The sequence below is a fragment of the Cebidichthys violaceus genome, unplaced genomic scaffold (assembly GCF_023349555.1).
Source record: "Cebidichthys violaceus isolate CVI_PGR_0920_01 unplaced genomic scaffold, fCebVio1.0.p SCAF_4, whole genome shotgun sequence".
NCBI classification, from domain to species: Eukaryota; Metazoa; Chordata; class Actinopteri; order Perciformes; family Stichaeidae; genus Cebidichthys; species Cebidichthys violaceus.
In genome coordinates this window covers 17,113,633-17,128,799 of record NW_027176594.1, presented here as the reverse complement: position 1 = coordinate 17,128,799, position 15,167 = coordinate 17,113,633, and the positions used below count along the sequence as shown (strand labels likewise).

Here is a 15,167-nt window from a genome sequence, read left to right as displayed (position 1 = left end):
GTTGTGAAACCATCATCCGATCCTCAAATATATTTTCCAATTATCTACAGAAATTACTGCCAATATTTTAAGTTTGATTTGTGTGCTGTCTGTTAATATGGCACAAATCTAATGCTACATTTTGAACATTTTGTTACTTTATTGTACTACCAACAGCTAAATACAGTATATCATTGCGATGATGTTAAATATGTGGTAAATAGTAAAAAAAAAAAAGAACGTTTTTTGTGGATTATATTTATTGAATTTTGAAGGAAATGTAGTTTTTCCATCACACCTGCCAGGTATAATAAGATTTACTTACATTTTACAATGTGTTTTTGCCTGGTTGGACGTCATTGGGATGAAGCAGCATCCCTGGATCTCAGCAGTGAGGAACTGATACAACTGATGGCCAAAATTATGTAAATAAAACCCCAAAAATATATTTCCCCTTTAAAAGGATAGTAATGCTTAATGTTTTAAAAGGACAATATCTAAAAGATTTGTTTGTAGTAGTGTGTTCATTGAAGAGCCCTTCCACTCCCTGCCAGAGGCTGTCAGTGTGTGTGTGTGTGTGTGTGTGTGTGTGTGTGTGTGTGTGTGTGTATTCACAAATACATATCGAAAATGTTCAATGTATAAAAAATAAATGGTAGGTCTCCTCAGTTGCTTATAACTGTTAAATTATTATGGTCTTTCTTAGCTTCCATGCATTTTGAGACAGACTACTGAGTAACCCTGCCTCCTCCTGACGGACACTTCTTTCTAGAGAAATACTTTTACGTTGCACAGTAATAAAACCAATTGGACTGGGCATTGGCTGCGAACATTTAGAGATGTAAGCCGCCATTGTATCTAAGGGAACAGAAACGTGCAGCATGCCGGGTATTATCTTATGTGTAGGAGTCTTCTCTGTGGATACGGTAAGTCATAGCTCCGCCCCCTGCTCCTCCGTGGGGCTGCAGTCCAGGATGTTGGGAGAGAGAAAGAGGGAAGTGGTGACACGCTGGTGGACAGTAGCCTACAGTAGCGTTGTACTTCGGACATATACCCTCTGCTAATGAATAACACACTTTTGTCTTCTTGGAGGTGAGTACAATTCAAATCTTTGGACTTTACGTTGTGTTTTGGATGGTTAAAGCCGTGTAAAGTGTTTGAATAAACGAACATTATCGAGTTTTTAAAATGAAAACATGTGAAATGTCTCAAAGTGAACTCGCATAAGTACTCGGATAAAGGAAGTTTCAGTATTAGGTGTGAACCAGAGCTTTGTTTGGAGGACGAAACGCACAGTTGGTGACATCTACTAGCCGCTCAAAGCATGCCTCGACAAGCCCTTTGTTGCTCTGCCCGCCGGAACAAATATTTACCAAATACCAAAATTCATCTCAAATTTCCCCCTGTTACCCATGTGAAGTTAATTATAGTCTCCATGTGCCGACAAACCCATTTGTTGTTGTTACCCCCCTCCCATTTGTTTTCCAAAGAATGCAGGAGGGAGTGTTCACGCGGTGTTTAACGAGGAGAAGTCAAACTGTCATTTTCACCTGAAATATAATGGGGGGGGGGGGGACAACAACAATAGAGCTCGTACAGGTTACCCAAATAGATAGAAGTTAAACGATTTTTTTCAATTCTGGTGTAGGTTAATTCATCTTAAAAACATGTATATGTTTTTTGTTTTTTTTGTTTTTTAGATTTACACAGTGGAGACTATATAAGTCAGTCATTATTGCTGCTGAAAACTTAGTGCAGATACAAGATATCTGGATGACTGTTGTGTTCTCTTTCTGCACAGAGTAGAGTCACATACTTCTGGACCAGGTTTGGTCTCTCAGCAGATCTTAGAAAGGTCTGTTGAGCAAAAACCTCATCAGATGTTTGGATGTTTGGTCTGATTTAGCAATCTCATTAGATCAATGGAATTCAAATTAGTCAGTTAATCAACAGTGTAAACTGAGTGTAAAATGTAGGCCAGTGTTACTTGGTTTGTGTTTGTAACTTTACCTCTTGTGTTGCTACATGTTATTGCGGATGTGTTGCATGATGGATTGTAGTGGGTTACAAACAGTAGTGCACATAAGTCCAGGTTCCAATGCAGAGCACTGTTTCTTTTTTTTATAAACGGCAATGTTGTGTCCTTCCGTTTTAAACCACCACTGATGTGTAGATAGTAGCTTCATGAACACGTGGTTACTAAATCATGCAGTACTGTATAGGTCCTCAGAGAAGTGGACACAATTATTTTTGCTATAATCATCGCAGCATTGCTCCAGAGTTTGTCCTTTTATTTCAGTTACTCTCCAGATGCTCATGGAGGGGCAGACAACAACCAAATATCAGACTAAATATTTAGCTCGCTGCAGCATGTTACCTTTACTTGTCGGACCTGTTGACCCATTTCAGTGTCATGGTGTTTTTTTTTTATTTTTATATCTGTCTCATTAGCACATCATTCTGCAGCTGTGAAGGCAGTGCAGAAAAAGTGGAAGTACATCTTCAGAGCATAGACGGCAGGGTTGTACTCTGTAAGCAGCAAGCAACTAAGCAACAGCTGCATCTGCATGGTTGAACTGGCATTCGCACCACCTGCACACCTGTCACTGTCTGAGTTAACGGACCGTGTCAAGGAAAACTGTGACCTAGTGTGACTAAAAACAGTTTACACGACAAGGAAACAGGACTTTAGGTCACACGCTTCATCAGAATCAGAAAGCGATCTCTGTCTCGATTATTAAACGAGGAATGTAAAATAGCTATATTTGGAATAGCTATCTTCTTCTTGAAATTAGATGTGGTTTGTCGTTGACCTGGTTTTTAAACAGTTTAGATTAGATTTCTCCAGCGGTTTACAAATGGCGCATGTCATCAGCTCATAGGTTTCCGTTGCTTCATTGTTACTTCCCCCCCATCAACACTGCACCACAGTCCGTTTTAAACTAAATGTTCATGAAGAATGTCTTATGTCCCTGCTCTAATAATTTGGAGTTTGGAAACAACTGTCAGGGTCTTCCAGTCTGTCACAGTGCCACAATCAAATCCTGTCATCACTTCCCTCTGGGGCTTTCATTCCATGATCTTATCCGTTTTCAGCTGCTGCACCATACCAACCCTTTTTCCTTTTTCCTTTTTTTTTTTAAATAACGACCCACTAAAACAACAGGACTGTTGAGCTGGATAGGCTGTTAGAATGTTTTTCCCGCACTCCCATGCCAACCTGACACATTATCTCAAAATATGGGGACACTCCGGAAACGCTTTGAAATCCTAACACTCATAACCTTTGAAAGGATTATTTGGATTCTCTGGCGTTGCTCTCAGCGGTGCAGAGAGACATCGATTTGCACAGACACTGCTCATTTCCCTCCACGTTTCTTGTGAGATCCACGAGCAGACTTAAGTGTCTTCACTCACATTCTTTCTGGCACCGCAGCTAATTTGTGACAGCGAGTGAGAGTGAGTGAGAGTACACTACTACTTTGTCCTTCTCAGTTTTAACAGCCAGACTGGGCCAGTTGACAAGCATTTTCTCTGGGCGACACTTTTCAACACACACAAGAATGCAGGCACTCGTTGCAGCCATGCAAAACACGACAGGGTAGCGATACCTTGTTTTATGTGTACACACGCTGTTTGAACACTAGTCTAGTTATTTGGGTTACACCTTGAGGGTTGTGAGGAGGACTATTAGACCGGGAACAAGGCTGAGGCATTTTGCATAGTGTGCAGGTTTGGGCAAGCAGACTCTTGGAAAAATGGTGCAATGTTTTAAACGGTCTCTGGAACGGTTAGGGTGAAGCCGAGGCTCTTATCAAACGGAACGCCTCGATGGTGAACTTTAAAATAGCCTTGAAATGGAACTATTGATTTGTGTGAGGCTCCAAAGTGTTGTTATTATCAGCCAAAGACGGGTATAATGGGAAACGTAAAGAACCGAGGTTTTGTTTACAAAGGCATCATCGTGAGATATTGTGGTTGGAAGTGAAGAATGAGGGGGCAGTTTGGATTCTTGCTGTGTTTTGGCAGCACACAAACACACAGACGCCACTGCAACGCACACACACACACACACACTCTTCCTACGCCTTGAGTAGCATTGATTACTGTTTGCTCGGTCATGATGAGAACCCCACACACATAGCAACAGGGCAGGCAGACCAAACCAAGCATGTTGTATGTATGAAGTTAAATCAGGAGGACGTCATTTCATCGCTGCCCACCATCAAAGGTTTTGATTGTCTTAAAAAGGGTCTTGTTAAAGTGGAGCACTGTTTTCAAGGCTTTCTGCCAGCTGACCGTCAGCCCATGTACACATGAGGCTCTTTCACACTCAGTCCTTTCTGGTTTTCCATGTACAGCTGTCAGTCGCTCCGTTTGATGAGACGGATAGGCTACATTAGGAAGACTCCGTTTGTCAAACATGGAAACAGGAGAGAACATTTGTTGCTGTTTGCATGGATTCATATTTGAAAATTTGGGAGTATTTTTCGAAATGAGAGAAAACTTAATAGCCAGTATAGCTGATTATTTTTCTACGGTCACGCACTCTTCACATTGCAGTTCTACATGCATTGCTAGTCAAATAGTTTGACCACTTTATGTTCTAGCTTTGTGGGAATTGAGAAAGTAATGATAAAGTTATAATAAATCACCTCTGGCCAAATCATTCACTCGACTATAACACCGTTACACTGTGGTTGTTTGTTTGGATTAATCTTGCACTATTGTTTAGATAGTTAATATCATCTTATTTTATTGTATATACTGTGCATTTTTATATTTAATCAAATTTCCCTGTTTACCTGTAACACAAAAGCTGCAAAAAAAAATCCCCTTGCGCGATTAATAAAGTATCTATCTATCTATCTATCTATCTATCTATCTATCTAATGACTGTTGGTAATGTTGTGAATTTCATTGGAAATGTATGAGATCTTAAGTTTGGCGCTTCAAGCGGAAAACACACACAGTTCTCCCCAAAACTCTTGTTCCTGAGTCGCCCTCAGTCTGAGGTGGTAATCCAAAAATAGAAATTATATGGGTAATTCAAAAATATTTACACTATGACTTGTAAGACCTCAAAAAAAATAAATGTTACATTAGAGTGGAAACCACAACTTGAAAATGAAGAACTGACAATGTTTGACTGGTGATGCCGGCTGGATATGATATTATAATTCACCCTCTGATATTATAATTCAGAGGGTGACCAAATGGTTGACCTGACACTCTTAGTGTGGTGAAGACACACACACACACACACACACACACACACACACACACACACACACACACACACACACACACACACACACACACACACACACAAGTCAGCCCGTGACACAATTGTCCACACACTTACTGACTGTGTCAGACGTAGAATCTGTGGGAGGGTGTGAACATTGTCTGAACATCATCACTCGTACTCGATGCTGTCCTCAGTCTTAATCATTAAATAATCACAAATATTCACCCCCCCCACTCCTCGTCGCACTGATGCTTCATGATTTGAATCACACTTGTTCTGTGAGCCTCTGAATCATTGCATGTGTGAAGTTATCTTTAATGGATTTCTGGATATTGAAATGTGCTCTTTTGGTGTTTTGAGAGGCATTTATTGGTAAACCTCAACACAGCACTCAAAGCATTTAAAAAGCTTTACAGGACTTCATGCCGTTTAAGGTGGAATATGGAATAAACACGATGAACAAACATGTGTCTTTTGTAGATATCCTTCTCGGGGACTTCAATGGAAACGGGGTTGGTGTTACCAAGAATAAGTGATCAGGCAGTTTCCCAAAGGTCACTTCCTCATATTGCTACGGTATTACTGCAGTTTGAGAATGTGGGAAGAAGCAAAGCCTCAAGTCTCTGACAAAAGGAAGGATGTCATTGTGCAATGTTGGCTGGAGCCCGGCTCTCCATTATCACACATTAACACCAGTGTCAGAAAAGGGTCACCACGTGACATGTAAAACGATCACTCTGCCTGACTCAAAGCTATTATTGCTTTTATTACGCTTGATGATGAAAGATTTGTTCTGCAAGTGTAGATTTTAAGCTTTCTGGACTACTACAAGTTGAAATAAAAAAAAAAAAAAGCTGATCTTGGCACCCTCTCTCTTCCCAGTGAGCAGCATCGACGAGCTTTGTATTGCTGCGGAGGCACAGAGTGTAGTTTCTCAACAACTCCCTTGGCTCAGATGTCAGAAGAATGCCAGAAATATGCAGCGAGTGAAAGAGTTCGGTTGCTTTGAAAGGAGGCATAGTTGATCATGTTTTTATATGATGAACAGAAACTATGAGGCTGTAACTTAACCTTCCATGATAATAATAGGTAAAAAAAACTTCCGGTATAAAATATCTAATCATGGTGTTTTGACAGTCAGCACGTTTCTACACCATCATAACATTATTCATTGTAAAACGATACAACCGCTCATGTTAATAATCTTATGAAGCCAAGTCTGGAAAAGCCCCCTTGTACCCTTGTCAAGGGCTGCCTATACTTTATCATAAGTCATCGTAAGTGTGCTTGGCCCAAGTGAAGTCGGTCAGCTGCTGTGTGGAGTGAGCGTGGCAGAAAATGTAACACGATATCTTCCCTACGCCCCTGCGTGCGGTTTATAAGATGGGCGAACATTTGTCCTGACTGCATTTTGCAACCTGTGACGTGAACATCCAGAGCTGCACCGCTCTGAGCGCGACGAGTCCGGCCCCTCTCCAGGTTCACGGGGGATGACGCTGCCTTGAGCATCAGTCAAACGGGAATACTCGCAAACAAAGAAACACTCATACATGTTCAGGGGGGAAGGGACTGAACCATGGCGACACACTCTCAAAGGAACGCACACTGACGGTACAGTCCCGCTGAGTAGTAATGGTCACGTCAACGTCATGCACCGTTTAGATGAACCGGTGAATTGTTTTCCCACTGACAGACAACTTGGAAATGGTGCTTTCCATGTCATGTGATGACATTAGCAATGGACGATGTCATCATTGGCATACCTCTCTTGGGGATCCAAGACGTATCTAAGGATCGGGGATCTCTCATTGAATTGTTTTTCTACGGTTCTCCTAGTTTCTTCCACTTTTTATATGCTTTATTGTAACTTTTCCTTGTCTTCTTTCTGAGCAAGCTGAAACTTGACTTTGACGTTGATCTTTCATTTCTTGTCATCTCATCCATGGTTATAGAAATACAAGAGGAGTACGGCATACTGTGTGTCATTTGCCCCAAAAACACATTGGTTACTTATTGAGAGAGAGAGAGAGAGAGAGAGAGAGAGAGAGAGAGAGAGAGAGAGAGAGAGAGAGAGAGAGAGAGAGAGAGAGAGAGAGAGAGAGAGAGAGAGAGAGAGAGAGAGAGAGAGAGAGAGAGAGAGAGAGAGAGGTTAATAATTAGTAAGACATGCCCTCATGGTGCTGCTGCCTGCTGATGTTCTACCGGAACATCTGGGGGAAAATGATGGTGGTGGATTCAGTAAAAATAACACATTCCTAAGATATTTTCCTGCTGGTGGTATCAAGAATGTGTCAGAACAGGTTTGCTGCTTTATTAGTCAGTTTTCTGCCTGTGTTGTGGAGCCTTTTTATTCATTTCCGTCTCATTTGTCAACGTGTTCACTGAGCAAATCTGAATGTAAAAGTAGCATAACAAGAACAAGCCTTCAGTAAAATGATCGTACCTGGAGTGGTGCCATATAACAGTAGATCCATGATGGAGAATCATGCTGTTTATTGAATTCATCTCCATGCTCTATATATCGGCAGTCTCAAACTCAATTTCCTGAGTGTGGAAATGTTCTCTCCTCGGGGGACCGCTTGAACACTCTGAGAACAACAAACTCCATTGTTTTTGTTTTTCAACAATTAATTTTAGCATTTGAAAAGCAGCCGGATGAGCAACTGATCGTTCCCTCTCTCCTCCCTCGTACATAGCTCTGTGTGTTCAGGAGAGCAATGCCACTTGAGGTTGTCTTCCTACAGAACGGCAGCTTTCTCCTTGCAGATAACACGGGATGCTATTTAAACTTGATGAAAAATAAATAATTGTCCACCTCTCGTAAAACTGTGCTCCAGATCCCACAATTAGTTGCTACTTGCTAAATGTTAAATGTCAAAATAACTAGTATAGTTTGAGACCCATGCTCCATATCATGTCTCTTGTTATTGGTATTTTCTAAGGGGGGGAAAAAAACTCTTAGGTTGCCATGATATTATTTCACAATGTATAACTTCAAAATGGCTCCGTATCAATATTTTTACATCTGTTTTACATATGATAATATTCCCTGTCCGCTGTTAGTGCCTCATATCCTGTAGGTTTCTATCTCTGTTATCTTTCCTCTGGAGATTCAAGTTGTTGTCCATTGCCTGTCTACATTTATAGCCTATGGTCAGCAGCAGTCTCCCCGCCACTTGAGCACTCTGTCCATTAGCCTAATTCCTAGCTATTTCATTATCTAAGTGGGTGGGTTCCAGCCCTATACCCCCTACTCCACCAAACCACAGGCTAGATTGTCTGCAGCCTCCTCTCGGTCTCAGGAGGACTGAATCAGGCTTTCTGCCCACGCCTGAAATATTTATCTTACATAATTGAACAATTGAAATATACACTCCTTTTACAATAAAGACATTATAGAAAATGCATTTTTTTGGGGGGTGGTGGGGGCAAAGTAAGTGACATGAACAATATGTAAAGCCCTATCTAACTGTGTCTCGGCTCTGTAGTGGAAACTAGGCTATTGGCTGAGCTGGTGTCAGATTTCCCGGCTGCTGCCATTCCTGCCGCAGACACCGAGGGCCTCGCATTGATTTTATAAACCACGACTCCAGGACAACTTCAAGGCTTTCAGGGCCGTAATGACATAATGGATGTGTTGGTCGAGGCTTGTGTTGTTCTAGGTTTAGGTCTGCAATGCCTTTGTTTTCTCTGGAAATATTCAGCGTAATGCTACGAGACATTCGGAGCGCCAGGAATAGACTGGCTGGCTGTTGGCTGCGATTGGTAAAGCCTTGGAAGACGGAGATAAGTAAGTTTAACGTTCATATTTAGTACCCGATCAGACAGAGAGACTGGTTATGAATCTCATTACATCAACTCAACTGACAAGTCTGCAGGTGTCATTCGTGTAGTTGCAGCATTTTGCACACGTGTGATGTACTTTAGTAAATATGTTTTGTTTGTAAACACTGACTGTACGGCGGGGATCTTAATTTGCGTTATGAGATGTCAGACATTAACTGATGATCTCGTTCAGAGCAACTTATGAGTATGGAAGTAGAAGAAGCTTCAACCACTAGATCGCCATTATTATATGCAGTCAATAAACAGGATATTGAAGGCGGTTTTCAGTTCAAGCCGAGAAGAAGGATATAGATTTACCAACCACCTGGAGGATGCATGATGATTTGAGAGCACTATTGATCGCTGTCATGTGATGTCATTGGGTGTAGCTCCCAACAGCCTAACAGCTGGTGTATCAGTTGCTCTTTCATTAGTGGTCCAAGTACGTACGTTAGGTGCTGTAGAATCGATTTCTGATTCATTTAGTTGGCCAATCAGTGAAATTTGAAATTGAGTTGCGGGTCATTTGTCTCTTGTTGGGCTCAACAGTACTGTGTGACACTACATAATCATGACATGATCAGTCAGTGGAGAGATGTGTGGCTTACGCTGAGGAAGCTGTCTGAGGGCAAATTACTGAGCAGGACTCATTTTTGCATTATATTTATATCATTTTTGCATCAATGGGATGTAGTGCAGTCAGGTATTTAATTCACTGAATTACAAAAAAAAATTAATGCATTTGCAGCTGGTTATTTTGGTTGTTTCTCTACAATGAATTTTAGGAATATAAAAATCATGCACATATCTATATTACCCACTCCAGGTCCCTCGGTTATCGTCCTCAATATTTTCACAGGCAAATAAATCCTTACATGACACTTTCAAGTTAAATGTAATTAATTTAATGTAAAAGTACACATTCAAATTAATTAAAATGAATATTTAACCATGTTTGCGCTGTTGTTACCTTACACATCTTCTTACCAGAAGACTGTTGGCACTGACAGAAATGTCATATTGTTCACTATATATTTGTGTACCTTGCTTTGTTTATTTAATTTCAGAGCTCATATTTGCAGTGAAACACATAATGGTCCTTCCTTACCTCTCACCTCTTCCTTTATATTTACTTAAATCAATTAAGCTAAGCGCTGTGTAGCAGGACACGATACTGTTACACCGTTTCTCATCTGCTGGAAGTGAATGCAGAGCTTTTGAAGCATCACTTAAGAAATTGCCTATGAAGGTAATCAAAAAGCAAGGGAAGTTGCCAATGATTTTTTTTTTTTAGCAGATTGAACTGGAGGAGAGCCAGCTGCTATAGATAAATGAATAGACTGTAATAAATTCCTTTTTGAGGTATTGCTGGGCCTATAAAGTAAAGCTGTAATACCCGCATTCGCCACAAGAAAGACTTGACAAAGCCGAACATTTTGTTTCAGATTATAGTCACAGCTTTTGTCTCATCTTCCAAAAGGTTATGTATGGATATTCTGTATTTTGTCGTGTAATTGTCTTATTGGTTATATACGTTTCAATTATATTCATTATGATTTTTCTCATCTCCAGCACTCTGACAGGATGGCATCACAGGTGGGGGAGGAGCTTCCTCTAAACGGAGGTCAATCAGATAGCCGTCTGAAGAGCAAGAAGCCGCCCAGCCTTGTAATAGCCATCCCTCCACCCGAGGAGATGACGTCCCACGACTCTGCCAAACAGGTAAGCTGACCATTATCACCTGAGCCGGTCTGTCACTGCCCATTATTTGACTCCAACTTTGTACAGTATGTACGTACATGGTAAGGACAAAAAAGACTTGAGGCAGTACTTTGTTTTTAAAAGTTCAAGGGGACTAAACAAACGTAATGAGGATGCTCTCCCTCTGTTCAAATTCAGAGGAACAGAGAGGCAGCTGTCTTGTAGTCTTTGGGCACAAGGCCATACATTTTCCCCCGGTGGACCCCATGCCTGGAACACAATGGCATTACATCGACACAAAGTAGTACGAAGTTAGAGTTTAATTGAGCATGCTACAGTTAAACTGTTCCCAAAGTGTGTAATAAACATGCAAATAAAGTGTGAACTCGGCCATTTACTACAGCTTTGCTTCTACAAGAGAGAAAAGAAGAAGCAGAAAGAGGCCACACGCTCTAAATGGGGATACTTCCAAGACATGTTTGAGTAATACTAAATTTGGAAATGCTTTGCAACTTCATGTACTGTAGTTACAACTGAAACAAGTACATGTACATTTGAAAACCTGAGTCCAGAAGTCATTACCCATTCCATTTAGATTTGTGTTATCTCTAAACCTAAAGACCTAAAACCTTGTTCTTTGTGTAATATTATTGTCTGTTGACAAAAGGTCAGTTTACCATTTACTTATGATTAACTGATATACATCTAATGTTAATCCAGGCTCTTTTCTGCCCAGCCTATAGAGAGATTTAGATGCACAAATTCTGCATAAAGTATCCCAAGAATCGTATAAATTATATGAGCAACCGTTGCTTTTCTCTGATGGTGGCTCAACAAGCTGAGCCTCTCTCCGAACAGCTAGCCTCGAGCCCCATTAACTGTCAGAATGACAACGCCATTAGCCTCAGCAACTGCAGAGTCACTGCCGGTTAGGATAATGGACTCTCACTCCACCCAACATGATTGAAGAACACAATACAAAATATTGACTGTGTCCACATTAAATGTGCACTTAATCCAAATATGTCATTACTGGGATTTAGTCTTGACACTGACCCTGATTATTGTAGTCATTACAATAAATACCTAATTACTTTCCTAACAAACTTATGATTTAAAAATGAATTGTATCCGAGGTGCTCCCTGCAGTCTTGCAATAATTAATTGTGTTTTATTCTGCTAAATGGCCAATAAAGCACTGTGGACTTATATGATTATCCATGCTGCTGTTGCTGCATTATGTAGGTTATTGTGATATGCCTACAATTGTAATTGTTACACTAATTAATATCTACATTTACCACTGTATGTAGGCACTATTTATGTGTCATACCGTAACAACAATTACTGTACTACTGTACTATAACCGCATTTCTCATTTCCTCTGCTCAGCCACTACGGCCGTCCCTGAAGAAAAGCACAAGCGGTCAAGCAACCGGTTCTGCGTCCGAGAGCATCGGTGGAGCAGGAGATGGAGGCTTCTCATTCAGAGACCGGAGGGCAAAGTTCGGCAGACAATCGTCGCTCTCGCAAAGCATCCGCAGGCAAGATGAAGACAATTATTTTGTCAGCATTCATCAGCAACATATCCCAAAAGTCCCGTGGATGAGTGAATCATGAACAGATGCTTTTCACTTGTACTCTGTGATACTGAGGCCACCCTCTTCTTTCTGTACCTGTAGGAATACAGCACAGTGGTTCGGGGTGGGGGAGGACTGTGAGACCAAGCAGCAGGTATGGCACAGGAAGAGCCTGCGCCACTGCAGCCAGCGCTACGGCAAGCTGAAGGCCCAATATAGAGAGCCTGAGATGGCCACCAGCATCGACCAGAGCCTGGACTCACCAGCAGCACACAAGATGCCCAAGGTATTCTACCGACACAGAGAAATGTGATCCCTGTGGGCCTTCACACTCTAACCCTGCCGGTAATTCACATCCTGATAAAGGAACCAAGATATTCTAGCATGGAAATAAGTTCCAAAGACAGCAAAGAGAATCAGGATGAGACACAGCGGGCTCTGAGTCATGTCGTCTTTTCCACTCTCCACTCAATTTCACAGCAAGCAAACAAGTAACAGCTTATAATAGTAATAATTGTCGCACCTGTATGACGACAGTAAGAGGCTTCTCTGTAAGGACAGGAGATGATGAGAGAACGGGATTGTGAGGAGAGAGAGAGAGAGAGAGGGAAAAATGTGTCTGGCTTTATTAAAGCAGAGTGCTGCGCGGTGACAGACGTGGACCATCTGTCCTCCAGATGACTGGTGTCACTCCCTTCAGTCTGTGTCAGACAGCTCGACTCATCATCCAGTATTTTGGTTTTTCTTTTTTGTTCTTAATCTCGTTCCTACCCTCACCTGCTTTTTTGACTCTTGACATCTTTCTGCTCTTGTAATCTGGTAGACAAGTGATAAGAACTTCCATCTAGTGGCAATGTTTGTTTTTTTTCCTCTTACTTGACACATTTACACACAGAAAACTCAGAGTCAAACGCAGATGTCTAGCAGGTTTTTTGCCAAGTTTATTTTAATGTTTATGTCAGAAACTACTCTCTGTTTTTGGTAGATTGTGGATCCCCTGGCACGGGGGAGAGCCTTCCGTTGCCCAGATGAGATAGACAGCCGCTCCCCCAGGACGCCACACACCACTGAGGGGGGGCCCTTCACCCCGGGTGTCACCTCACTCAGCTCCTTCACCAGCCAACCCTCCGGGTACAGCCGCTTCCCCAAGCGCAAGAGGGAGTCTGTCGCCCGCATGAGCATCCGAGCTGCATCCAACCTGCTGAGGGTGGGTCTGGTACCAGAAAACACCTTAAATGTTTTATTAATGGTTATCTTATTTCTAAGTAGAGCTGAACTGATCTTAGGAACATTATGAATGTGTGAAATAAGGCATCACGCTCTACTTTTGTTGTTCAGGGTCGTAGCGGCTTGGCGGGGTCCCAGACGGGTCGCAGTTTCCCCAAGAGGAGCTTTATCAGGCCCAGCTGGATGGACGAGGACACCGTGGACTCCGCAGACACGTCCAAGTCGCTCTTCTTCAGCAAGGTCAGCTGTCACTCTCTCTATCCTCCTGTCAGTGCCTTGGTAGCAATGTCCACTCTTTGCTGCATCTTTCTTTGGCTTTTTTTTGTTTTACATTTCTACATCTTACTTCCTTTCCCTCCCTGTGTATGTCAGCAGTCACACTTCCACTTTCACTGCTACTCTCTCATCAGGCTCCTTTCTTCAGCAACCACTCTCTTCCCTATATCATCCTTTCCTTCCTTCCATACAGCCATATCTCATAAGTATGTACTGTATTCGTCAAACATTCTATGACCATCTTTGACATTCTATATGTCAAACTTATTCAATATGGTTTGATGTTCTGATCATATATTATCTCAGCTGTACTGTATTTAGAAGTACAGCTGCAGCAGCAACAGGATCCTGTTTTCTAAACACATAGATAACACATAATAATTACCGCATTTCATCTTCCTCCTCTGTGACCTCCATTACCTCTCATGCGTAGGTTGATGCCCGTGATGAGATGTACTCTATGGCTGATGACGTATTTGAATCGCCTCCCATGTCTGCAGCTTTTGCTCCCAGCGAGCAGCCTGACCAGAAGTTCCCAAGCCTGTGAGTAAAGACAAAACCAAAAACATTTAAGTCACTTTAGGAAGTCACTGAACCAGCTCCACTGACGCTCATATAGTCCAGAGAGCAAGAATATTCAATAATCCTTATTTTTCTACACACATTCCATCATTAAACAGCATCTCTTCATTTTCTTTTATTTATTCATCGCATTTCCATGCAATCGCCTAATTTGTACACCTTCGTCGTTCTTCTTCTTTGTCTGTCTTAACTCCACCTTTCCGTATCCTCCACCACTCTCACACTTCTTCCATTCCTTTTAAATGCTTTTTCCCCCCCAATCACAGTAAGGATGTATCTCGAACGCCCCGGACACCAACAGCAGGAGCTGAAAAGGGCTATCCTCGTCGGGGTGGTCGCATCGCCTCCCAAGTTAAGCACTTTGCATTTGACAAGCGCAAGCGTCAGTACGGCATGGGCGTGGTGGGGAAGTGGCTGAACCGGCACTACAGACGGAGCCTCAGCAGCAACGTCCAGAAGCAGCTGGACGACTTCCACAGCCACAGGTCAGGAATGAGTAGATGCTTCTGTGTACGGACATACTAGTGTATTCTTCAAAAACTTTAAATAATTGACTTGTATACCTCCGGCAGCAAGAGAAAATTAACCAGTGGGGTTTTTGGGTCGGTTTAAACAGTAAATAGTGACATTAAACCTCTGGAGAGACGTGGCTTGTATACAAGTTGTTGTAATATTTACAGCAGTAAGAGGAGCTTTAAGGAGTTCATATTTTTTCCTGCCCTGTAATGTGACGTTTGACACCATGA

The 15,167-nt window shown here is 41.9% G+C and overlaps 1 protein-coding gene across 1 annotated transcript in view; it reads left to right on the top strand.

Annotated features, from left to right (window-relative positions):
- The first annotated feature begins 946 nt into the window (after nt 1–946).
- Nucleotides 947–15,167, top strand: part of LOC137885096 (inactive rhomboid protein 2-like) — a 24,546-nt gene continuing 10,325 nt past the window's right edge. Inside the window, exons 1-8 of the mRNA XM_068727243.1 lie at nt 947–1,071; nt 10,628–10,777; nt 12,149–12,300; nt 12,439–12,622; nt 13,322–13,543; nt 13,675–13,803; nt 14,273–14,382; nt 14,688–14,906. Of these exons, the coding sequence (XP_068583344.1) occupies nt 10,640–10,777; nt 12,149–12,300; nt 12,439–12,622; nt 13,322–13,543; nt 13,675–13,803; nt 14,273–14,382; nt 14,688–14,906 (1,154 nt within the window). The 5' untranslated portion in view covers nt 947–1,071; nt 10,628–10,639. The remainder of the gene's footprint in view (nt 1,072–10,627; nt 10,778–12,148; nt 12,301–12,438; nt 12,623–13,321; nt 13,544–13,674; nt 13,804–14,272; nt 14,383–14,687; nt 14,907–15,167) is intronic.